The following is a 26,038-nucleotide window of genomic DNA, read 5'->3' on the forward strand; positions in this document are numbered from 1 at the left end:
TCATCCAGTCAGGATCCATTTTGGACCCGTCCTTCACCAGGTTCGTCTTTGTGTGCGCTTTCATAAAGAAAATAATCCAGCCTGTATTTTTTTTTTAATAATTGGAATTCCTTAATGTTTAATTAGTAAATGAAAACATGCAGTAGCTGAGAAGTCTTTACAAAAAATAAGAGCTTTGGAGTAAATGATTTAAAATTATCTGTCACACCACACTTATCCTTTATGTTAAAGGAAATACACCCCCAAACCATAAAAGTAGTTTTGATGAATATTTATTAATAGTAATACAAACTGTATAAAAAAAACTGTCTGTTACATATGCAAGCAAAGTATAAAGTATAACAATAGTAATGCAAACAGTTTTAAAAAATTGTGTTACCAGACTGTAATTTGTGTTAAAAAGATGAATGCTGGTCAGCGGGTTGAACTTCTTGTGTACCACTACGTCGCCCTGAGCAATCTCGATCTGCTGCCAAGTTAAACCAGCGGATAGCATGTTTATATATGTCGTGGTCAGTGGAAGCGCAGGAGATGGGATTTTTTCTCACAGAATCTGCAATCACAAAATCAGATTTAAATGTTAATCATCCACCACCACAATTTTCTATTGCAACAGGACAATCTCCACTAATATCATCTTTCTGTAAGCAGAAAATAATTTGTCAACTAAAGCTCTCAATACTATTTCTTCTTTTATTAGACCAGCTTTAGAAGTAGCTATACAAGTTTATATTGACGCTGTGTAGCGTTTATAAGAAGTGAAACGCTGGAAACAATACCTCAGTGTGTGAATAGCAAAGGTATGAACTGGCTAGTGGCAAGAGCTGTCGTAGTGGAGCACATATTGTTGACCCAGAAAAATGTGTGAACATTTTAAAATGGGTACTTACGCAGGATCAGTGTTTTTGATGACATCTGGTTGAAAGACTTCTTCCCATTGACACCTTTCCAATTAATCTGCTTTCCAGCATCATCGTGGAAAATGTGTGCCAGGATGTTCCACGTTATGCGTTTGGTGTCATGGCCCCCAATAGCTGCCATCGAGGAAATCTAAAACGGGGGGAAAAAAAATGAAATCATACATTAAAATAAAAAAACACTATAAGCCCAGGGTGGATAACCCCAGTCGTCAGGTGACATCAACTTTACTCAACCGACCCTTTCACAGAGCATAGATTACATACAGTGCAAACAAACAAAACTCACCAACTTCTGCTTCAGCTGGGAATGTGCAGCATCTTTGAGCCAGTTCTCAAAAGTGTTCACTTCCTCTGTAAAGGGCTGTTTTCTGACAAAACCTGAAATAAAGAAGAAATAGGTTTTTGTATGTTGTAAAATAATCAAAGACCACACAGTGGTTTGATTCTACTCCAACTCAGAACAAAGAGCAGGCAAACACAGGCGCCTAAATTAACATTTTCACTCACAACCCCCTACATCCTATTTACCTGTGTGTGTGTGTGTGTGTGTGTGTGTGTGTGTGTGTGTGTGTGTGTGTGTGTGTGTGTGTGTGTGTGTGTGTGTGTGTGTGTGTGTGTGTGTGTGTGTGTGCGTGCGTGTGTGTGTGTGTGTGAAACCTCACAGCGCCCCACCCCATATAAGGCCACCTAAAATATCCTTGATAAAATGATTAATTTGTTTTAGAGCCCTTCATGTGGAATATTGGAGAAATGTGTACACTCGTCAACACGTAGCTAGTGATGTGGAATTGTCATTCAAAGACACCCCCTAGCTCTAAAGGTTTATCTTAGCACTTTGTTTACTTCGAATATGATTGATTTTTGAGCGTTTTATAAGGCCTTTGTGCTTTTAGCTTTGCATACACAATCGTTAATCGCCTGGAAACCCAAACAAAAGCAAAAGTTCCCGATACAGACAGGTACTGCAACTATGGTTAGCATGTTGCTGTAGTTAGCATCTGCATCTCTCCGAGTGCTCAGTTAAACAGAGGTTACGTTTTAAAAATGTAAATACACTTTGTCTATCGGAAAAAGAAAACTTGTTACCCTCACAAACATGAATGTGTAACTTACCGGAAAAGATTTGTAAACGAACGTCGTTGCTTCATCCATCCACAACTTGCTTTCTCACGTGTTGCCTGATCTGAATTCCTTCTCTTTTATTGCGGTCGGCAAAATATGCGTGCGCAACTGGGTCACCTCCCACCGGATTGGAACTGATCTGCATCCGCAAACTGCATGTGCACTGCCTCCTGAAGACAGCATCCAGTCAGGCTCCAGGTCGGAATCATGGAACGGATGTGACTGAACGCGGATGTCCCGGTCTGGATCCGGATCCAGACAGGAGTCATAAAGCGGATGTGACTGAAACGCGGATGTACCGGTCTGGATCCGGATCCAGACAGGAGTCAGCTGCTGTCTGGGAAGCGTCTTGGTTTGTTACACAAAACTTAAATTAAGATATATTAAAACAGGACATTTTTGGAGATGTGTTTGCAGAAATACACCTTTATTAATTGTGAAGCTTGAGGGTCAACATGGCTGACTTTGTGCAGCCCACGGATGCTCAAATCGCCGCTGTGACAAACTGAGACAATGTGGGATCACCTTTCATCTGTAACTGTTAAGCCGGGCGTACACTGTGCGACTTTTTCACTCGCAGCGTTCAGCTTCAGCTCAAACTGTACGACTTCCTCGCAGAGCAGATCTCACGAGTCATGTGCTCACACTGTACGACCCAGTTCTCCGATGTGCAAAACTCGCCCCGATGTTGTGGATTCTCGCACGACTGGAAAATCGGCTCAAAAAGTGAAAAAGTCGCACAGCTAAAGCCGGGCGTACACAGTGCGACTTTTTCACTTTTTTGAGCCGATTTTCCAGTCATGCGAGAATCCACGACATCGGGGCGAGTTTTGCGCCGAGCAGTCGTGTAGTGTACAGGGGGTTACGAGAGGCGATTAACACCACGTGACCAGCTGCCGATCAGCAGTCGTGAGGTTGCACGGACTTCTGGTGTGTTTAATATTTCGCTCGTCCCTCGTGAGGGCATCGCACTGTTGAAGCAGCGCTGCGAGCAGCTGCGAGCAGCTACGATCCAAAAAGTATCAGAACCGCTCACAGCGCATGCGCGCGCGATCCTGCATCAATGCCGGTCGCTCGCTATTTCCCTAATAACACACGCTGTTCGTTTTTGTTTCTACACATTTTTTTTACTCACAAAGATTGTCAAGAAAGCGTGTTTGTCGTGTTCATGTCAAATTAAACTGATCACAAAACACAGATTTACTCTCTTTATTTTGTTTTCCTCATCCAACTCCCATAAATCCCGGTGTGTCCTCCTGCAGCACTCCCGAAGGACAACAGGCAAGACAAGACAAAAAAGTCTGACGTGTTGAGTAAAAACTGCTATTTTTAGCACATTTTTAGGGCCGACGTGTTGCTACCAGACGTACAGTGTGAGCAGTCAGGTCGCATGCGAGAACTGGGTCGTGCAGTGTGAGCACATGACTCGTGAGATCTGCTCTGCGAGGAAGTCGTACGGTTTGAGCTGAAGCTGAACGCTGCGAGTGAAAAAGTCACACAGTGTACGCCCGGCTTTACAAAGAAAACCTACACTTGTACATTTTTCAGTCTGTTAATTGTTTTTATGTAAGTAAAGTAATTTGAACCAGCTGTTCCATTGCTGCTGCTACCTTCTTCTGTGCATTGTTTATCTGATTTTATGAATGTTAAAAATCTCCTTCCCAAGATCAATCCATTATCCATCTATCTTATTTATTACTGTAATCTATCCTATTTATTACTGTAATCTATCTTATTTATTACTGTAATCCATCTTATTTATTACTGTAATCTATCTTGTTTATTACTGTAATCCATTTTATTTATTACTGTAATCCATGTTATTTATTACTGCAATCCATCTTATTTATTACTGTAATCTGTCGTTGTCGTCGTCATCTTCCTCCGCTTATTCGGGTCCGGGTCGCGGGGGCAGCATCCCAACTAGGGAGCTCCAGACCGTCCTCTCCCCGGCCTTCTCCACCAGCTCCTCCGGCAGGACCCCAAGGCGTTCCCGAACCAGATGGGAGATATAACCTCTCCAACGTGTCCTGGGCCGACCTCGGGGCCTCCTGCCGGCAGGACATGCCCGAAACACCTCCCCGGGGAGGCGTCCAGGAGGCATCCTGACCAGATGCCCAAACCAACTCAACTGGCTCCTTTCGATCTGGAGGAACAGCGGTTCTACTCTGAGTCCCTCCCGAATGGCCGAGCTCCTCACCCTATCTCTAAGGCTGAGCCCGGCCACCCTACGGAGGAAACTCATTTCGGCTGCTTGTATCCGCGATCTCCTTCTTTCAGTCATTACCCAAAGCTCATGACCATAGGTGAGGATTGGGACGTAGATCGACAGGTAAATCAAGAGCCTAGCTTTCTGGCTCAGCTCCCTCTTCACCACGACAGATCGGCTCAGCATCTGCATAACTGCAGAGGCTAAACCAATCCGCCTGTCAATCTCCTGATCCCTCCTACCCTCACTCATGAACAAGACCCCGAGATACTTAAACTCCTCCACTTGAGGTAGGACCTCTCCCCCGACCCGGAGTTGGCAAGCCATCCTTTTCCGGTCGAGGACCATGGTCTCAGATTTGGAGGTGTTCATCCTCATCCCAGCCGCTTCACACTCGGCCGCGAACCTACCCAGCAAGAGCTGAAGGTCAGAGCTGGATGAAGCTAGGAGTATCACATCATCCGCAAAAAGCATAGACGAGATTCTCCTGCCACCAAACTCGACACAATCCACACCACAGCTGCACCTGGGAATTCTGTCCATAAAGGTAATGAACAGAACTGGTGACAAAGGGCAGCCCTGATGGAGTCCAACCCTCACCGGGAACAGGTCAGACTTACTACCGGCTATGCGGACCAAACTCACGCTCCTCTGGTAAAGGGACTGAATGGCCCTTAACAGAAAGCCACCCACCCCATACTCCTGGAGAATCCCCCACAGGGTGCCCCTGGGGACACGGTCATAAGCCTTCTCCAAATCCACAAAACACATGTGGTTTGGTTGGGCAAACTCCCATGCCCCCTCCATCACCCTTGCAAGGGTATAGAGCTGTTCCACAGTTCCACGGCCAGGATGAAAACCACATTGCTCCTCCTCAATTTGAGATTCAACTATCGATCAGACCCTCCTCTCCAGTACCTTGGAGTAGACCTTTGCAGGGAGGCTGAGGAGTGTGATCCCCCATAGTTGGAACACACCCTCAGGTCACGCTTCTTAAAGATGGGGAGACCACCACCCCGGTCTGCCACTCCACAGGAACTGCCCCCGATGACCAAGCAATGTTGCAGAGACGTGTCAGCCATGACAGCCCTACAACATTCATAGCCTTGAGATACCCAGGATGAACCTCATCCGCCCCCGGGTCTCCGCTGCTGTGCAGTTGTTTGACTACCTCAGCAACTTCTGCCCCCGAGATTGGACAGTCCCCAGGTCTCCCGTCTCTGGTTTCTCCTCGGAATGTGCATAGGTGGGATTGAGGAGCTCCTCAAATTATTCCTTCCACCATCCGACTATAGCCTCAGTTGACGTCAGCAGCTCCCCATCCCCACTGTAAACAGTGTGAGAGAGTTGCTGCCTTCCTCTCCTGAGGCGCCGGACAGTTTGCCAGAACCTCTTTGGAGCCAGTCAATAGTCTTTCTCCATGGCCTCACCAAACTCCTCCCATGCCCGAGATTTTGCCTCAGCAACTGCCACTGCTGCACCCCGCTTGGCTATCCGGTACCTGTCTGCTGCCTCCAGAGACCCACAGACCAGCCACGCCCTGTAGGCCTCCTTCTTCAGCCTGACGGCTCCCCGAACCTCTGGTGTCCACCAGCGGGTACGGGGGTTAACACCACGACTGGCACCGGCCACCTTGCGACCACAGCTAGCAACAGCCGCCTCAAAAATTGCAGAGTGGAACAAGGCCCACTCGTAGTCAATGTCCCCCACTGCTCTCGGGACGCGGTCGAAGCTCTGCCGGAGGTGGGAGTTGAAGACCGTCTTAACAGGTTCTTCTGCCAGGCGTTCCCAGCAGACCCTCACTATGCGTTTGGGTTTGCCAGGTCTACGCGGCATCTTCCCCTGCCATCTGATCCAACTCACCACCAGGTGGTGATCAGTTGACAGCTCCGTGCCTCTCTTCACTCGGGTGTCCAAAACATATGGCCGCAGCTCAGATGATACGACTACAAAGTCTATCATCGACCTGCGACCCAGGCTGCCCTGGTACCAAGTGTACCGATGGGCATCCTTATGTTCGAACATGGTGTTCGTTATGGCTTGCACAGAAGTCCAAAAACGAAACACCGCTCGAGTTCAGATCAGGCGGGCCATTCCTCCCAATCACACCCCTCCAGGTCAAGCTGTCATTGCCCACGTGAGCATTGAAGTCCCCCAGCAGGACAATGGAGTCCCCTGATGGTGTACTATCTAGCACTCGTCCCAGGGACTCCAAAAAGGGTGGGTATTCCGAACTGATATTTGGCCCATAAGCACAAACAACAGTCGGGACCCGTTCCCCGACCCAAAGGCGCAGGGAAGCTACCCTCTCGTCCCCTGGGGTAAACCCCAACACACAGGCAGAGTGTCTTGGGGCTAACTAAAAGCCAACCCCAGCCCTCCGCCTCTTACCTGGAGCAACTCCAGCAAAGGAGTGTCCAACTCCTCTCAAGGACTTGAGTTACAGAGCCAATGCTATGTGTCAAGGTGAGTCCGACTATGTCTAGCCGGTACCGCTCAACCTCTAACACAAGCTCCTGCTCCTTCCCTGCCAGCGAGGTGATGTTCCATGTCCCAACAACCAGTTTTCTTGTCCGGGGATCGGACCGCCAAGGCTCCCGCCTTGGTCTGCCACCCGATCCACATTGCACCGGACCCTTCATGTACCTCCTGCGGGTGGTGGGTCCACCGTTGGATGAGCCCATGTATCCGGTTCAGGCTGGGCCCGGCCGGGCCCCATGGGCGAAAGCCCGGCCACCAGGCGCTCGCTCACGGGTCCCAACCCCAGGCCTGACTCCAGGGTGGGACCCCGGTAACCCTCCGGGCCTGGTACTCTGACTCTTTGACTTTACCTCCATGAAAGATCCTGTGAACCGTTCTTTGTCTCACCCTTCACCTAAGACCAATTTGTCATGGGAGACCCTACCAGGGGCACAAAGTGCCCCAGATAACATAGCTCCAAGAATCATTAGGGCACTCAAACTTCTCCACCACGATAAGGTGACAGTTCAAGGAGGAGATAATTGTAATCCATTTTATTTATTACTGTAATCTATCTTATGTATTACTGTAATCTGTCTTATTTATTACTGTAATCCATCTTATTTATTACTGTAATCCATTTAATTTATTGCTGTAATCTATTTTATTTATTACTGTAATCCATTTTATTTATTACTGTAATCCATCTTATTTATTACTGTAATCCAGGGGTGTCAAACTCAAACTCACACGGGGCCGAAATGAAACTCTGGGACGGAGTGGAGGGCCAAACTTAATATTTTTTGAAAAAGTGACGGCAAATTTGTACATTTTCTTTATCAACATGTATGCAATTTTGAACCTTTAAATTTGGAAACAAACATATTTCTGCATTAACACTGAATGTTTAATAACCAAATTACACACGAGCAAGTCACTTTTAAATAAAAGGCATCAGTGGTATTCATTACTTGTGGTATAATCAGCATTTTTAAAATCTATTCAGGATTTATGTTTTCTTGTTTATTCATTTTTCTTATTTTTTATTCTCCTTTTTTCCTCCTGTAATAAGTGTCATCGCTGCTGTGACGTCTAGCTTTCCCCACTGAGGAACAATAAAGGGATTTTCTATTCGATTCAACTATCTGCAGCCTTTCCACTTCCTTTTTTACTGTAGGTTAAATCTTTTCTCATGGGCCAACAACAAAATAAAAATATCATTTGATCTTAAATGAAAATGCAACATCTCACCTGTTAACTTTCATGTTTTGGAGCAGAAAAAGAGCATAAAACCAACATATTTAAAGCTCAGTTTGCTCCACTGGTTTGCTGTGATGCTCACCTGTTCCAGCCAGATACCTGCATCATGGGGCTGACCTGAGCTGAGGAGGAGACTCCTGTTGTTTTGTTCATCTTCATCATAATAATGACAACATTAGATGACAACAGGTGCTCACATAGGTTTGTGCTGCTGAACATGTCTGAGCAGCTTGACCACGTTGTTGTGTGTCGTGGAGGAAAAACAACGACAGCAACCACAGAGTCATGCTGGCTTGAGCGTGTTGCTGCTCCCTGGAGTTATATCAGCTCTGTCTGGACGTTAGTTGGAAAACTTTCTCTTTCAGTCGTGAACACATTACGGAGCGGCTAGAATCTCAGTTTCTGGGCTTCAACGTCAGAAAATAGCTGAGTAAACTCGGCGCTGAGTGAGAGGAGTGTTCCGTTTGTCCGAGACAGCGGAGCTGCAGACACCGGCAGCAGACGCTGGAAAAAACACAAAGGAGGGGGCGCGTCGGCTCCGCGCTAATGCGGCAAAGCATCATGGGAGTTGAAGTCTTTGCGGTAAAATCGGCCAGCGGGCCAGTTTTAATATATTTTTGATATTTATCTCGCGGGCCACATAAAAATTCTCCGCGGGCCTTGTGTCTGACACATGTGCTGTAATCTGTCTAATTATTACTGTAATCTATCTTATTTATTACGGTAATCCATCTTATTTATTACTGTAATCTATCTCATTTATTACTGTAATCCATCTATTTATTACTGTAATCCATCTTATTTATTACTGTAATATGTCTTATTTATTACTGTAATCTATTTTATTTATTACTGTAATCCATTTCATTTATTAACCTAATCTATCTTTTGATTATTTCCTAAATATTATTTCACAAACCAGGAATAGATAGATAGATAGATAGATAGATAGATAGATAGATAGATAGATAGATAGATAGATAGATAGATAGATAGATGGATGGATGGATGGATGGATGGATGGATGGATGGATGGATGGATGGATGGATGGATAGATAGATAGATAGATAGAATATAATAATAGGCTATGTATACTTTAAGTTACTGTAGCTTACAATTAAATGTGTTATCTATGAAAGATTAAATTCTTTGTGGCTTGAAATAAGAATTTCTGGGCCGAACTCATCCTATTTCATAAGCCCCCTTCAGACAGGCCATGAAAAACGGAAATGTTCCGGACTCTGTCCGTAAGTCCTTTGTGTCTGAATACAAACATCCGGATAACGTGTTCCGGAATTTAACCGGACGAAGCCCCTAGTAACAGGTCCGGACTTGTTACGGACACGGTGGCTGCTTCAGACTGGTGAGGTAAAGTTCCGGACAAGGGGGAGGGGGAGGAGGAGGGGACCGGGGGACACTGTGCGCACCTAGATAGCCCGCTGCTGTAGCATGCGGCAAACCACGGCAGCTCGCCTCCTACGGTACCGCCTAGACGCGCGACGGAGCGCTTCACACCGCTTCAGTGATTCCTTTAATCATTGAGCTTCACCATTTCATCATCCAGATCTCTTATGCGTCTTCGTGTGCGCAGAATTCTGCTTAAGAGCCTCGTGATTTTTATCTTGAGAGGCGCTATAGAAATGATATTTTCTTCTTCTTCTTCCTAACATAAGTCCGATCCCCCCCCCCCCCACACACACACACACACACACACCCACCCCCACCGTCACACATCTGGAACTTTTCCCTGCTGTGTGAACGCAGCCGAAAGGACAAGTTTCGGTACAAAAGTGGTGTGTCTGAAAACACAGTTCCGGTTAAAAACCGGATTGAATTGTCCGCAAATGTTCCAGAATGTCTGTCTGAAAAGGGCTTGAGACACATCTCTGGCATTTATAACAAATCAAACCTTTTGAAAATCAGTTGAAAATTGAGCAAGTTAGAGTTGTTTAAATAGTACATGCACCATACACCCTGATGTCAAGAAAGGGGGCAGCTGTCTGAGGTAAGATGGCCACCACGTTCCTATGTCGCATCCTATTGGCGAACAGCGGGGACGAGCCATCTAGTGTTTATACTGTATATACATATCTATGCTCCTCCCCCTCTCTTCCAGGCTGCTGAGGAGCACAGCTGAGACGAATCCCCTCTGACGACCCACACTTGGGATAAAAAGGCTGTGCCTTCAGCAGTCTGGGAGGCAGCAGTGCAGGGGTTCTGCTGTCCTCCAGGCCTCAGACTTTGGTTTCTACCCCTTCGTTTAGATGAGTTTTAACTTTTATAGTTTTAACTCTGTGTGATACAAATGGATCTTTTGTTCTTGTCAACTTAGTTGACTGTGGTTTTGAGGTTAACTCTGTTTTGGTTTTAAGACTTTTATCAACTGTTGTGTTTTTAAAACACTGTCAGTTTGGTGAAACTTTTAATAAAGTTTAAACCAGGTTGTTGATAAGTTGTGTTTTACCTGATTAACCTTTGAGAAATTTTCATTTAGCATTATTTTAATAATGCTCACCATCTGTTTGCACTTGTTTTTAGAACCTTTTATGACAATTAAACCCATTTTAAACCCACTATCATGTTTCTTATGTTACCCCCTCCTTCACAATTGAACACCTCCTGTCAGGGATGTAACATAAATGGGGGCTCATCCAGGATATTTAACTACATCAGACCGTGAAGGAATGTACAATTCCTTGGTGGTGGTAGTTCAATGGCGTTTTAGTTGTTTTAAGGTTTTAAGCAACAGATGGCTTTGTGGATGACTGTTGGATGCTTCTGGAGGGCCCGCCCTTGATGGAGGATCCACTGCTGGATGGGCTCTCAGAGTCTACGAGCCTCATTGAGCCAAACATGAGGAGAGGAGTCGCTGGATCCAGAGATGACCAACGCAGGCAGGCTCAGAGTCCCTCCCTCTTTAGGGAGGGACCTGGTTGTTTTTACCTAGTGTTGCAGTGAAGAGGGTAGTGTTGATGTCCCTGTGGGCACCATCTCAGGTGCACCCCAGGGAGTCTGGGGGATTGCTAGTCAGAGGCCTTCTTCCAGGCTCTGCTGGTTTTGTGCTTAATATGCCCCCCTTCAATATTCTGCATGAAGAGTAGGGATTCAGATAGCCTGTTTTATTGTTTTTATATCGGGGCTCTCTTCGCTTTTAATATGGGATCCTTACTTTTAAGAAAACATTTTAGAAGTTGGTATTGTTGTAAGTTTTTACTAACTTTTATCCTTTTTCTTGTTTTTTATGTGTGGGGGTGTTATGGGCACCAGCCTGGCCACTTTGGATGCAGGAGCCAGGATCACCCAGCCCCGGTGATCAGCCCAACACTGCCCCTCCTCCTCCTCTCTTGGCTGCTGAGGAGCACAGCTGAGACGAATCCTTCTGACGACCCACACCTGGGATAAAAAAGCTGTGCCTTTAGCAGTCTGGGAGGCAGCAGTTCAGGGTTCTCCTCGTTTTGTTTTAAACCCCTTTGTTTTTGAAGAGTTTTAACTTTCATAATTTTAACTGCAAGTTGATGAGTTTTAAAGGGTAAAACTCTGAGTGATCCATAGGGATCTTTGGTTGATGTCAACTTAGTTGACTGAGTGACGATCTTAACTCATTCACTGCCATTGATGACTAAAGTCTTTGTCATTTGCATGTTTTTACTGTGTGGGCGTCGGAACGAGCCCCCGCACCATGAGAACAAACATCTCAGCTCTAAAGCCGATCTTCATCCGCGTACGTCACACGTCATGTGATCAGGAAGCAGAAAATCCATGTGTTAGGAGATTGTTTTGGGCCGCTGCTTTAAAAAAAGTGAGGGGCGAACCGGAAAAGCTTCTGCCGATCACAATTCAACAACGGATTATGAAAGAACGGATAACGCTCGAAATGCGCAGTTTCTTCCTGATGTAGAGGTGAGTCTCCTCTTTGTTTTGGTTGTTTTGGTTGTTTTGGCGTCAACATCATCCTACCGCGCAACGTTCTGTGACTCTTAAAAAACAGTAAAAATGGTGAGCAACGCTGGCAGCGAAGGGCTTTACCGATCAGGAAACGGCTGGCAGTGAATGAGTTAATGATCTCTGGTTTGGGGATTTTAAAGGTTAGGGTTAGGGTTCTGGTTTTAAGACTTTTATCAGCTTTGTGGAATTTAAAACACTTTCAGTTTCGGTAAAACTTTTAACAAAGTTTTAACCAGGTGTTTTAATTGTTGATAAGTTGTCTTTTAACTGTTAACCTTTTTGAGAAATTTTCGTTTTGCAATATTTTAATAATGTTCACCATCTGTTTGCACTTAAAACCTTTTATAACAATTAAATCCATTTTTAAATCCACTGTCATGTTTCTTATGTTACCCCCTCCTTCACATTTTAACAGCACGTCGGAGTTGTAACGATGGATGATAACCAATATTTGCAGATACAAATATACTGACATTAATGCTTCTAAAACCAGCAGATTTTGTATGGAATGAAAATTATTAAAGCTGAATTGATGTACACACAACACACACATCTACGGTTCTGAGATGATTTCATTCAATGTTCACATGATTAAACAATTACACATCACCCCCCAACCCTCTGAAACAGGCAAACACATGGAGACGAGATAGAAAAAATATTGGTTGTTAATATTGGCTCGTTTTTATTTATCGAACCAACACCAACATGTTAAAAAATGACTAGCATCAGCCGATATTGATGTTGATGCCGATACATTGCCCATTCCTAGTTCCATGAATTTTTTTTTTTTTCATAATAATTTTGTTGAAGTATGGTTGGAAAGCTGTTGAGGACGGTGGCCCCTTCTGTCCTCAGGAAAGACCAGTGTGAACAATACACATCAAGAACATAATGGGTTTCTAAAGGATTTCATAGTGCTATGTTTCTTTTTCTTTCTAAATACATTTTGTGTCTGTTGTCTGTGTATAGCTTTGTTGGTAGGTGGGTGAGATTGCATGTGCCCTAAAGTGGAGCAGTAGCAACACACTGGCTTTCTCACTATTTTGTAATCTGTGTTAACACAATGAACAACATAATCTAAACAAGTGTTTTACCTCATTCAGACCATCAGTGTAGCTGTTGGTGGATTCTGGAGCATACTCAATCAGCTGAGTGAGTGGACCAAAGATGGGTTTTAGTTTAAAATCCCTAGGAATAGATTACAATCTGGGAAGTAAACAAAAAGTAATCATTTTTCCTTAGTTTTCTCTGTTTGTGCCATTTTTCAGCTTTTTTTCTGTCCTGTCTATTATATGACAGCTGTTTAATCATTTATTTGCGTTTGTTTGTGTAGGTAACTGCAGATTAAAGAAAACACATGCGCACAAACACCTAACAGCAAACCTCTGCAATCAGAGAGGAAATGACCTACTGTGTTATGACTCTGACATCTGGCAGGGATGAGAGCCAACAACATACGCAGCCCTATTGTGGTTGGGGGTTGGAGCAAATAGCATAATTCACTTTTAATCTACGTGACCTACTCATGTTTGTTACATCAAAGAACAATGCAGATGTTTTGAGACGCATCCAGAGGTTGGATTTGTCCAGAGTGATATGATGAACCAGATTAAGGTAGCTCACCATGTTATAAGATTACATATTTATGTATGCCATATATGGTTTTTCAGTTAAATGTAACTAGATGATTCATAAACAAAAACAAAAAAGAGTATCCTGGACAAGCCCCCAGTTGCTATGACCTGGCCTGTCAAACTCAAATCCTTACAATGTGAAGAGTAGAATTCAGTCGGATCACTGGTTTATGATTAATGACTTTTCAATAAGTGGGGCACACCTCCCTGGAGAGGTTGTGCAGTGGGGTGCCAGGGAGGCACAAGACGCAGGAAGACCCATTATTATTAGGGCTTTTTATGCTTGAAAGCTACACAAGCCTCCCGTCACTACTGTATGTGGCAGCAGTGCTCAAAACAATAAACAGGCTAATTGCTCAACCCGGCAGAAGAAGCATAAAGTCAGGCACACCAGTGAACAGAGCTGATGGAGGAAACAGCGGAGGTACCAGAGTAGCCAACAGAAAGAGACCAGAAAATACTACCTACATACCCCTTGGATTTACTATAAATCAAAAATGTCGGAAACAAGGAAAACCTCAATAGTACCTTGTGAAGAAAATGCTTGGCGGGGCTTATGAGCTAATTGGGTCACTGTGTCTGTGAGAGTTCACCACCAACTCCATGGTTTTTCCTGCTTTCATCAGTAGATGGTGCTGCTTGGACATATCAACAAAATCCTGTGTCCACTTTCTGTTATCTGAGTGATCCTCACCTGTGAAGAGGCCAACTTTGGCAAAGTCATCAGAGAGCTTCATCTAGCTCCATACTAATCCAAGTTCAGCCATCTGAACTGAAATCCATGAACATCTTGTTGAGAAGCCTAAAACTGCAATGGACCCTGTAGTTTTTTCTAGCACCTTTTTGATTTGTTCATGTTGTTTTAAGACATTATCATACAATTATAATTTATTTGAATTCATTAGAAACACCTGGATTTGTTAATTTAGTTGCATTCTTGGTTTAACCTGTCAGCTGTACAAACTTTTGAAAAGAAAGAAACAAAGAAAAGAATCTTTTATGCAGCACATCTCAAACTATAATCAAGTCCTGGGATCCTGTTGCCCCCAGCGAGAGCAGCCATCTACGGCACTCATCTACTGTACAGTCACAGGTGGGAGGGAGATCTTGGGAGAAGCAAAAAGCACATTGACTCCTCCAGTTGATGACCTCGCCCGGCAGAAGTCCACCAATCCGAAGGCGGGGGGGGGGGGGGGGGGGGGGGGGGTGTTTCACAGCATCTGTCTGCATTCCTTCGTGGGGGGTTTTAGTTGCTTGCAGCTCAACGCTACCAGGGCGTCAGATTCAGATGACAAGAATTTGTTTGGGTCAGAATGAGACAAATTTCCTCTCTGCCTTCAGTCTTTAAACTGATCATTTCCAGTCCTTCAGTGAAGCCAATTTTGGGTTTTAAGCTTGTCCAAACCGTCCGGTGACTCTCCGAGATGACATACATTTTGCGCACTAATACCGGTATCGCAGCTAGAACATTGTCCAGCTTACAATTCACCTCGAGTAACGTCCCAGTCTGAGAAGTCTCCACACAGACGGTGCTTTCCGTGGGTGCGGGTCGCCCTCCAATCACTCCCGTCTTCCCAAATTTCCAGAAAACCAGATATCCTCCCACTCCAATCAGGAGAAATCCAGTGATCATCAGACCAAATATCCACACATCTTCGATGTCCTCAATAGACAGCTGGGAGAGGCATATGATCTTCTACTCCTTCCAGGAATCCAGCATATATCCCACGGGGTGTGTCCCCTGTGGACATGTGGGAGTCCCCCTGCTCCGTTCTCATTGTTGAAAAAATCTTATTTATCACATTGAATGACCAATTTATCAAATCCATGGTTAGTAAAAAATAAGAGTTTTTCAGAAGAAATGCAGAGAAGCGCTCTGTGGGCAGACAGGACAAAGAGCCTTGGGAAAAAAAGATAAGGGAGCGAAAGAGGGAAGCGTCTGTACTCCTCGAGTGCGTGAATACTTGTTCAAAGTTTTTGGTAAATTGTTCAGTATATCATAGATACAAATTTAGTAAGTTTGGACTCTTGGAGCCAACACACCTCTTGTTTGAGCATGTAGCCAGCATGTTATGGAAATTAATTATTGATTTAGTGTTTTAAAGAACATTTTATGTTTATGTTTAAAGGGGCGATGCTATGATAGAAAAATGCATTATAGACAACACGTCTGATTATTTTCCGATTCAGCTTTTAATCTGAAAATGTATGAATATGTTCTCTGAAGGCGAGAACATCCAGCTGTTTTTTCACATCTTCATATCCACAAACTCCCTCTTTGAAAATGTACAAAAATGAGGGTTTCCTCACTTTCCCATCTTTGTTTAGTAAAGGTAAACCAAATCCCCAGTGACTTGTGCTTCTTTGGGGTTGAATACTTTAATATCAATGTCACCACTTCCTTCTTGGTTTTGATTAAGCCATTGCAATATCCAATCAGGATGCAATGTGAGCTTCTCAGACCGAACAGCAGACCAATGTCGTGTGGCATTCAGGATTACAGTTTTTAATCTGCTTATCATGAAAACCAGACTGGATGAGAAAAAAGAGATCATGATGGTAAAGTAAAGAATGGTGGATGTCAAAAACAAGAAGATGAACATGACTAAAATGACTGGGAGCACGCTTCATCTGTAGCCTCACGGAGAACCACAACAATATAACAAGGGGATCTGATGCAACAGCTGGCAAGTGAGTGTAGGTTTTCTGTTTATTCATGATTTATTCTAAAACTGCATGTTCATGTAGATGCAAACACATCAAAACAAGATAATGGCAGAGTGTGGTTGTAGATTGGTTTGGAGGGCTGCTATCTACAGAAAAACATCATCCGTTCTTAAAAATTGTGTCATGTGTGGAAGATGTCCATCGTGCACTGAACAGGGGATTGTTTTTCTCAAGGCCAATCTTAAATCTTTACACGCTACATTTTGAAAACATTTTCATAGTTGTGCAAATTATGTCAAAATGACTCCTGAAACATCTTGTCATTGACACAAAGATCAACCGACCCGTTCTTATGTGACATCAACACATAGTCACCCTCTGTTAGATTCCGTTTGTCAGATTTAGAGTTTGTTTGTTCATTTATTTATTTATTTATTTATTTATGTTTTCTCATTTCCGCATTTGCTGACCAGCTGTAAACAACAATGTGTCGAATGAAGTGACTTTTTTCAGGCTTTTCACACAGTGCAAAGCCTCACTTTTTATACCAGTGTTTCACTTAATTAGTGTGTGTGTGTGTGTGTGTGTGTGTGTGTGTGTGTGTGTGTGTGTGTCTTATTTCTAACTTTTGAGGCCTTTCTCTTCTTATCGTAGACTTCATAAACACTTTTTCTCTTGCAACTCTCAGCCATTTTCAAAAGAACCGGTGAAAACGGCGAGAAATGAAGGTGTATCTTTCTACACATTAAGAGTGCTCATGCGCAGGAAGTGAAAATTAACCAGGGAAGGAGCACATATGACAATGGCCTTGTGAGATAGCTTCATCAAAATAATTGACATTTATGCAAACCAATGGTTCAGATGATCCACCTGGAAGAACAAGATCCTCTGCTATACCTTTAATATTTCTCACCAAAGTTTATTCCTATGGAAATTTGACATTACAATACTCATAACCTTTAACCGCATTCCCAGTCTCACCCCGGCTTTCCACGGGAGCCGTCAGCAGCACGTTACTGCAGCAGCACGTCATAGCTGCTGATAGGAACGGCTGTGGTCAACAGAACCTTTTCCACTGGAGCCGTCGGCAGCCGTCAGCAGCGCGAGTCGGCCGCGTCTCAGGAGCAGCATGTCGCGGCCTTTACGCGCCGGTTCTATTTCCTACGCGCGACGCCTCTGAAACGGGTCAAGTTCGACATTTTTGGGGAAGGAAAGACAGGAAATCGGACGCGGAAATGGAGAGAAGCTCCCGAGATTTTCAGATTAAAGAACGTACTGCCTTCCGGTCGCTTTATTTTAAAAAAGGTTACTAACTGTGCGGCCCCGTGAGAAGTTATCACCTAGCTAGCGGTCTCCTTTGTTTTTCAGGTCCGTATTGGCGATTATAAAACGGACAGAACATAAAAACACAAACATTTTGGAGCCATGTTGTAGTTTTCTCCTGCTTGTTGTTGTGTTTACTGACGAAGTCACTCGTGTGACTTCATGCTCTGTCGGTGACAGCTGCTCCCCTGCTGATTCGCGTCTCGTGGGAAGGGCCAAGCAGCAGCTTACGTGAGCAAGACGTGCTGCTGCAGTAACGTGCTGCTGACGGCTCCCGTGGAAACCCGGGATCAGATCAGATAATCACTCGATATTTACACATCTTATGGATTAAAATTTTACAACTAGTGTCTACCTTTGACCTCTCCAGTGGTGCAACAGATAGGTGTGTTGTATAAAACATCACTGAGCAATGATGCAATGCTGAGGTTGTGAGTTCAAATTTCACTTGGAGCACAGTTTCTATTTCATTCTTACCAACAGATTCTCTATTTTATGTTCAAATGTTGTATAACATCCAGAGTCTGGGACATTCAGTGGTAAAATCGTTCTGTTCTCAAACAGCTGGTTTCTTTGTGACAATAAAATCCATCTAAGAACCTCTTCTCGGTGATATGTTTCAGTCTGTGACATGGTAGAACTTTATTGGCGATGTAGAGGGTGGTTAAAAGGGGTTGATTTGGAGAAGTGATGTGTAGGTAACGATGAAAGAATGGGGTTAGCAGGCTCCAGTGGCGCAATCGGTCAGCGAACAGTACTTATAAGACAGTAAAGTTCAAGGTGATGCTGAGGTTGTGAGTTCGAGCCTCACCTGGAGCATTTTGAAGCTTTAATAGAACAAGCTCAGGATAGCAAGACTAGAGGCTGACATGTAGACTGACGGGCCGATATATTCATTTTTTCTATATGAAAAAATAAATACATCGGGCACCTGTGTGGCCAACTGCCGACACTGCTAGATTGAAGAAAGGACCCGAAGAATTCCAACACACCATTACTTTTAATGTTTTGAGTTTGTTTTGTATTCATAGTTCAATAAATATTAAGAGATTTATTGACTTATTTTCCCCTTTTGACCCCAATGAAGACCAAGACAAATGGAAACAGTGTTCACTCGCCCAAAAGCGCCCCCCCTCTGGAACCAGGTCTGGGGCGTTTCTCAATGTCAAGTTGCCTGGCCTCACAAGCCCATGACTTACCAGGTCAGGCTCCTTGACACGAGGACACTTTCCATCATTGGTCAAAAGAAATCGGTTAAATGAAACAGACTAATTATATATAATATTTTAAACATGTAAGTTTCAATATAAATTAATAACGAGCATTTTACTTTTGAAACTGTATATATATTTGTTAAATAAAATATGTATGTGAGTTAAAACCCGCTAGCCACCGAAGCTGCAACTACTAAGCAACTAACCAACCATAGATAACTTCTTTGGATCTAAAAAAAACATTTTAAAACCATTGACATACATTTAAACTTGAAATTTCCCCCGAAGTAGCTGCCAGCTTCTGATCCACCATCCTTTTGATAATACCGCGTGTGTTCTGGAAATTTTTTTTTACCTCGGCTAGGCTACAAGACACCTCATGTGTAACCTTGCTCAACTAGCTAAACGGCTAACAAACAGAGAACACACGCCTTGGTAGAACATGAACATTGGAACACGTCTTGGCAGTTCCTGACCACGTATCTCCTAGGCATCCGGGGTGGGGCCATGACATCAAGGCGAGGTTCCTTGGCATTGAGAAACACCCTGCAGTTGGGGCATGTTGGCGAGCGTCTGGTGGCTGGGCTTTTACCCATGGAGCCTAGCCGGGCACAGCCCAAAGAGGAGACGTGGGTCCCCCTTTCCATGAGCTCACCACTCGTGGGAGGGGCCTAAGGCGTCGGATGCAGTGTGTGTCGGGTGGTAGCCGAAGGCAGGGACCTTGGCGGTTTTATCCTCAACAACTATGGGTCTCAGATTAGGCAATTGCTCAATATATATATATATATATATATATATATATATATATATATATATATATATATATATATATATATATATATATATCTCTTTCAGACCAACTAAAGACTAAACTTCATATCTCCAGTGTGGCAACTGTTAAGCATGTGGTACTTATATGTCAGTTACCAGCAGAGTAATGCTGAGGTTTTGTGTTCAACTCTCTCCTGGAATATCTACCTCTTGAATCCCATTCTTACCAACAGATTCTCTGTTCCAGTGTCTGGATCATTCAGTGGTAAAATCCTGTTTTGTTCTCAAACAGCTGTTTTTTTTTTGTGACAATTAAATCTCACTCAGAACCTCTACTCTGTGACACGGTAGAACTTTATTGGCGACGTAGAGGGTGGCAAAAAGGGATTCATTTGGAGAAGTGATTCAAATTCAATTCAATTCAATTCAAAAACACTTTATTAATCCTTGAGGGAAATTAGAGTTTCAGTACACACAATTCTGAGATCAGACATACATACATAGACACATGACAAGAATTGGTGACTGTGGTCATTCGCAACCCGAGTCGCGCTACCGTAATAGATCAAGAGGGTTCATATGAGGATAGAGTCGGGGAAGGGAGAAAAAAGGCACTTCAGAGTTACCCTCAATTCAATTTAATTCAATTCAATTCAGTTCAATAATACTTTCTTAATCCCAGAGTTTCAGTACACACAATTCTGAGATCAGACATACAAACATAAAAACATGACAAGAATTGGTGACTGTGGTCACTTTCAGCCCAAGTCACGGTACCGTAATAGATCAAGACGGTTTATATGAGGATAGAGTCGGGGGGGAGGGAAAAATAGAGGGTAGCTTTGCTATGCAAAAAAACACCTCAGACAGATATGCACACAGACTTCAGACATTACACAACATAAGTGTCCACTAGGTGGGGCGGTAGGGTATGGACTCCACACTTCAATTCGCGCAGCTGCTCGGAGCAGCGCTCATCACCTCCGTTTGGACAGGGGAGGGAGATAATGGATTAGAGGGCACATTGACTCCTAGATACGGTTCCACAGCCTTCACCGGTCACATTCCCGCCCAGGCTGGGATTGGGAGAAAGAGTTTCCATAGCGACGGCAGCATTCCACATTTCTTCCGAGGGGAGTTTAAACTTCAGCCTCAAAGGCTCCAAGGGCACCAGATTTAAATAAAAATTGTTTTGGGGACAGACAGAGATAACTTTCTCTCTGCCTTAGTGTTCTGTTGGTCTTCAACCCCTCTAGATCCAATAATGGCGTAATTAATCTATCCCAATCCGTGCTGATTCGTCAACTCGCTCCTTGATGGAATCCACCTTCTGGGCCAGAGCCTGAATCTCAGCCAAAGTTCCAAGCTTTTGACTCATCTCGACAATTATATGAGTTTGTGCGTTCACAGCGCAATGCATTCCATCCCTGAGCTCCGGGATTGAGCTAAAAATCCTCGAAAGCTCGTTAATTTTCTGGTAAGCCAGGTAACCGCTCAGGCCAAACAGCAAGAATCCCAACACCAAAACCAAGAATATCCAAACATCTACAGATGTTGAGAGAGGCATTTCAGGTTCCACTGTTTCCAGGAGTCCATGATATACCCAGCTGGCTCTGTCCCAGAAGGGCATCCGGGAGCCCCTTCTCTCGTTCTCACCGTTGAAAAACTTTTGTCAATCGCATTGAGAGACCAACTGACCAGATCCATTCTTAATGATTTCAAGTTTCCAGAAAAAAATGCAGAAGGCGCCATGCACAGACAGGACAAAGAGCCTTGTGGTAAGGAGGGAGGGAGAGGAGAAAAAAGCGTCTGTACTCTCCAAGAGCCGGAAGAAGTGTGTAGGTAACAAAGAAATATTGGAGTTAACAAGCTCCAGTGGCGCAATCAGTCAGCGCACAGTACTTATAAGACAGTAAAGTTCAAGGTGATGCTGAGGTTGTGAGTTCAAGCCTCACCTGGAGCATTATGAAGCTTTACAGGTGCTGGCCAGTAAATTAGAATATCATCAAAAGGTTGAAAATATTTCATTAATTCCATTCAAAACGTGAAACTTGTACATTATATTCATGCAATGCACACAGACCAATGTATTTCCAATGTTCATTACATTTAAATTTGATATTCATAAGTGACAACTAATGAAAACTCCAAATTTGGTATCTCAAAAAATTAGAATATTCTGAAAAGGCTGAATATAGAAGACACCTGCTGCCACTCTAATCAGCTGATTTACTCAAAACACCTGCAAAGGCCTTTAAAAGGTCCCTCAGTCTTGTTTTGAAGGCACCACAATCATGGGGAAGACTTCTGACTTAACAGCTGTCCAAAAGACAATCATTGACACCTTGCACAAGGAGGGCAAGACACAAAAGGTGATTGCTAAAGAAGCTGGCTGTTCGCAGAGCTCTGTGTCCAAGCACATTAACAGACAGGCGAAGGGACGGAAAAAATGTGGTAGAAAAAAGTGTACAAGCTCTAGGGATAACCGCACCCTGCAGAGAATTGTGACGACAAACCCATTCAAAAATGTGGGGGAGATCCACAAAGAGTGGACTGCAGCTGGAGTCAGCGCTTCAAGAACCACCACGAGGAGACTCATGAAAGACATGGGATTCAGGTGTCGCATTCCGTGTGTCAAGCCACTCTTGAACAAGAAACAGCGCAAGAAGCGTCTCGCCTGGGCCAAGGACAAAAAGGACTGGACTGATGCTGAGTGGTCCAAAGTTATGTTTTCTGATGAAAGCAAGTTCTGCATTTCCTTTGGAAATCAAGGACCCAGAGTCTGGAGGAAGAGCGGAGAAGCACAGAATCCACGTTGCATGAGGTCCAGTGTAAAGTTTCCACCGTCAGTGATGGTGTGGGGTGCCATGTCATCTGCCGGTGTTGGCCCACTCTGTTTCCTGAGGTCCAGGGTCAATGCAGCCGTCTACCAGGAAGTTTTAGAGCACTTCATGCTTCCTGCTGCTGACCAACTTTATGGGGATGCAGACTTCACCTTTCAACAGGACTTGGCACCTGCACACAGTGCCAAAACCACCAGCACCTGGTTCAAGGACCATGGTATCCCTGTCCTTGATTGGCCAGCAAACTCGCCTGACCTTAACCCCATAGAAAATCTATGGGGTATTGTGAAGCGGAGGATGCAATACGCTAGACCCAACAATGCAGAGGAGCTGAAGACGACTATCAGAGCAACCTGGGCTCTCATAACACCTGAGCAGTGCCACAGACTGATCGAGTCCATGCCACGCCGCATTACTGCAGTTATTGAGGCAAAAGGAGCCCCGACTAAGTATTGAGTGCTATACATGCACATTCTTTTCATGTTCATTCTTTTCAGTTGGCCAACATTAGAGAAACAAACATTTTTTCATTGGCCTTTAGAATATTCTAATTTTCTGAGATACCAGATTTGATGTTTTCATTGGTTGTCACCTATAAATATCAAAATTAAACGTAATAAACATCGGAAATACATTGGTCTGTGTGCATTGCATGAATATAATGTACAAGTTTCACGTTTTGAATGGAATTACTGAAATATTTTCAATCTTTTGATGATATTCTAATTTACTGGCCAGCACCTGTAATAGAACAAGCTCAGGATGACAAAACACTTGAGATAAACTCAGTTTCTACATAGGCACAATGTGTACAACCTTTACTACGGATACAAATACATTAGCTATCAAACTCTGTGTATCACCTTAACTTGTCCTTTTTCATTGACGGTATGGTGGAGGATGTTTCCGTATATCAGAAAATAACCACCATCTCCACCTTTTGAACAATAGTGCATGAGAGAGAACCCCCAGTTATCCTCATGCTCGCTCTTAGCTGCCTTGCAGCACTTTTTCTAGCAGTAATCTGAAATGAATTTCTTCAAAAAGCATGCCGAACCTTAGCGTACCTCTCGAGCAGAAAACCAGCAACAGCGTGGTCTGTGGGGAATCCAATCTTTGCTTACATCGCACGCCATCGTTTAAAATATTCTAAAAAAAAAAACTCTGGTCTTATTTCTAACCTTTGAGGCCTTTCTCTTCTTATCGTAGACTTCATAAACACTTTTTCTCTTGCAACTCTCAGCCATTTTCAAAAGAACCGGTGAAAACGGCGAGAAATGAAGGTGTATCTTTCTACACATTAAGAGTGCTCATGCGCAGGAAGTGAAAATTAACCAGGGAAGGAGCACATATGACAATGGCCTTGTGAGATAGCTTCATCAAAATAATTGACATTTATGCAAACCAATGGTTCAGATGATCCACCTGGAAGAACAAGATCCTCTGCTATACCTTTAATATTTCTCACCAAAGTTTATTCCTATGGAAATTTGACATTACAATACTCATAACTTTAACCGCATTCCCAGTCTCAGATCAGATAATCACTCAATATTTTCACATCTTATGGATTAAAATTTTACAACTAGTGTGTCCCTTTGACCTCTCCAGTGGTGCAACAGATAGGTGTGTTGTATAAAACATCACTGAGCAATGATGCAATGCTGAGGTTGTGAGTTCAAATTTCACTTGGAGCACAGTTTCTATTTCATTCTTACCAACAGATTCTCTATTTTATGTTCAAATGTTGTATAACATCCAGAGTCTGGGACATTCAGTGGTAAAATCGTTCTGTTTTCAAACAGCTGGTTTCTTTGTGACAATAAAATCCATCTAAGAACCTCTTCTCGGTGATATGTTTCAGTCTGTGACATGGTAGAACTTAATTGGCGATGTAGAGGGTGGTTAAAAGGGGTTGATTTGGAGAAGTGATGTGTAGGTAACAATGAAAGAATGGGGTTAGCAAGCTCCAGTGGCGCAATCGGTCAGCGCACAGTACTTATAAGACAGTAAAGTTCAAGGTGATGCTGAGGTTGTGAGTTCGAGCCTCACCTGGAGCATTTTGAAGCTTTAATAGAACAAGCTCAGGATAGCAAGACTAGAGGCTGACATGTAGACTGACGGGCCGATATATTCATTTTTTCTATATGAAAAAATAAATACATCGGGCACCTGTGTGGCCAACTGCCGACACTGCTAGATTGAAGAAAGGACCCGAAGAATTCCAACACACCATTACTTTTAATGTTTTGAGTTTGTTTTGTATTCATAGTTCAATAAATATTAAGAGATTTATTGACTTATTTTCCCCTTTTGACCCCAATGAAGACCAAGACAAGAGGAAACAGTGTTCACTCGCCCAAACCCCCCCCCCCCCCTCCCCCCTCTGGAACCAGGTCTGGGGCGTTTCTCAATGTCAAGTTGCCTGGCCTCACAAGCCCTTAACTTACCAGGTCAGGCTCCTTGACACGAGGACACTGTCCATCATTGGTCAAAAGAAATCGGTTAAATGAAACAGACTAATTATATATAATATTTTAAACATGTAAGTTTCAATATAAATTAATAACGAGCATTTTACTTTTGAAACTGTATATATATTTGTTAAATAAAATATGTATGTGAGTTAAAACCCGCTAGCCACCGAAGCTGCAACTACTAAGCAACTAACCAACCATAGATAACTTCTTTGGATCTAAAAAAAAACATTTTAAAACCATTGACATACATTTAAACTTGAAATTTCCCCCGAAGTAGCTGCCAGCTTCTGATCCACCATCCTTTTGATAATACCGCGTGTGTTCTGGAAATTTTTTTACCTCGGCTAGGCTACAAGACACCTCATGTGTAACCTTGCTCAACTAGCTAAACGGCTAACAAACAGAGAACACACGCCTTGATAGAACATGAACATTGGAACACGTCTTGGCAGTTCCTGACCACGTATCTCCTAGGCATCCGGGGTGGGGCCATGACATCAAGGCGAGGTTCCTTGGCATTGAGAAACACCCTGCAGTTGGGGCATGTTGGCGAGCGTCTGGTGGCTGGGCTTTTACCCATGGAGCCCAGCCGGGCACAGCCCAAAGAGGAGACGTGGGTCCCCCTTTCCATGAGCTCACCACACGTGGGAGGGGCCTAAGGCGTCGGATGCAGTGTGTGTCGGGTGGTAGCCGAAGGCAGGGACCTTGGCGGTTTTATCCTCAACAACAATGGGTCTCAGATTAGGCAATTGCTCAATATTTATTTATATATATATATATATATATATATATATATATATATATATATATATATATGTATATCTTTCAGACCAACTAAAGACTAAACTTCATATCTCCAGTGTGGCAACTGTTAAGCATGTGGTACTTATATGTCAGTTACCAGCAGAGTAATGCTGAGGTTTTGTGTTCAACTCTCTCCTGGAATATCTACCTCTTGAATCCCATTCTTACCAACAGATTCTCTGTTCCAGTGTCTGGATCATTCAGTGGTAAAATCCTGTTTTGTTCTCAAACAGCTGTTTTTTTTTTTGTGACAATTAAATCTCACTCAGAACCTCTACTCTGTGACACGGTAGAACTTTATTGGCGACGTAGAGGGTGGCAAAAAGGGATTCATTTGGAGAAGTGATTCAAATTCAATTCAATTCAATTCAAAAACACTTTA

General features: G+C 43.6%; 2 protein-coding genes and 3 non-coding genes across 7 annotated transcripts in view; 4 read left to right on the forward strand and 1 right to left on the reverse strand.

Moving 5' to 3' along the window:
* Nucleotides 1–357: 357 nt before the first annotated feature.
* On the reverse strand, nucleotides 358–4,108 carry LOC139063444 (uncharacterized). The gene is made up of 7 exons (XM_070545300.1): nucleotides 3,967–4,108; nucleotides 2,438–2,547; nucleotides 2,196–2,345; nucleotides 1,824–1,838; nucleotides 1,207–1,365; nucleotides 891–1,050; nucleotides 358–553 (listed from the first exon to the last, which is right to left on the reverse strand). The coding sequence occupies exons 1-7, from the start codon at nucleotides 4,106–4,108 to the stop codon at nucleotides 396–398; spliced, it is 894 nt and encodes a 297-aa protein (XP_070401401.1). The 3' UTR covers nucleotides 358–395.
* A 12,005-nt stretch (nucleotides 4,109–16,113) lies between these two features.
* Nucleotides 16,114–26,038, forward strand: part of rhbdf1b (rhomboid 5 homolog 1b (Drosophila)) — a 98,266-nt gene continuing 88,341 nt past the window's right edge. Inside the window, exon 1 of one of the 3 annotated variants that reach the window (XR_011516872.1) lies at nucleotides 16,114–16,245. The gene's annotated coding sequence lies outside the window, so the exon portion shown is untranslated. Of the gene's footprint in view, nucleotides 16,252–26,038 lie in introns of all 3 variants that reach the window. The other 2 variants (XM_054749685.2, XM_054749686.2) reach the window with 2 other exon arrangements.
* trnai-uau (transfer RNA isoleucine (anticodon UAU)) lies at nucleotides 18,270–18,363 on the forward strand. Its single transcript has 2 exons — nucleotides 18,270–18,307; nucleotides 18,328–18,363. It is a non-coding gene; the product is annotated as a tRNA-Ile (tRNA).
* Nucleotides 21,399–21,492, forward strand: trnai-uau (transfer RNA isoleucine (anticodon UAU)). Its single transcript has 2 exons — nucleotides 21,399–21,436; nucleotides 21,457–21,492. It is a non-coding gene; the product is annotated as a tRNA-Ile (tRNA).
* On the forward strand, nucleotides 24,339–24,432 carry trnai-uau (transfer RNA isoleucine (anticodon UAU)). Its single transcript has 2 exons — nucleotides 24,339–24,376; nucleotides 24,397–24,432. It is a non-coding gene; the product is annotated as a tRNA-Ile (tRNA).

This window comes from Nothobranchius furzeri, chromosome 16, assembly GCF_043380555.1.
Source record: "Nothobranchius furzeri strain GRZ-AD chromosome 16, NfurGRZ-RIMD1, whole genome shotgun sequence".
NCBI classification, from domain to species: Eukaryota; Metazoa; Chordata; class Actinopteri; order Cyprinodontiformes; family Nothobranchiidae; genus Nothobranchius; species Nothobranchius furzeri.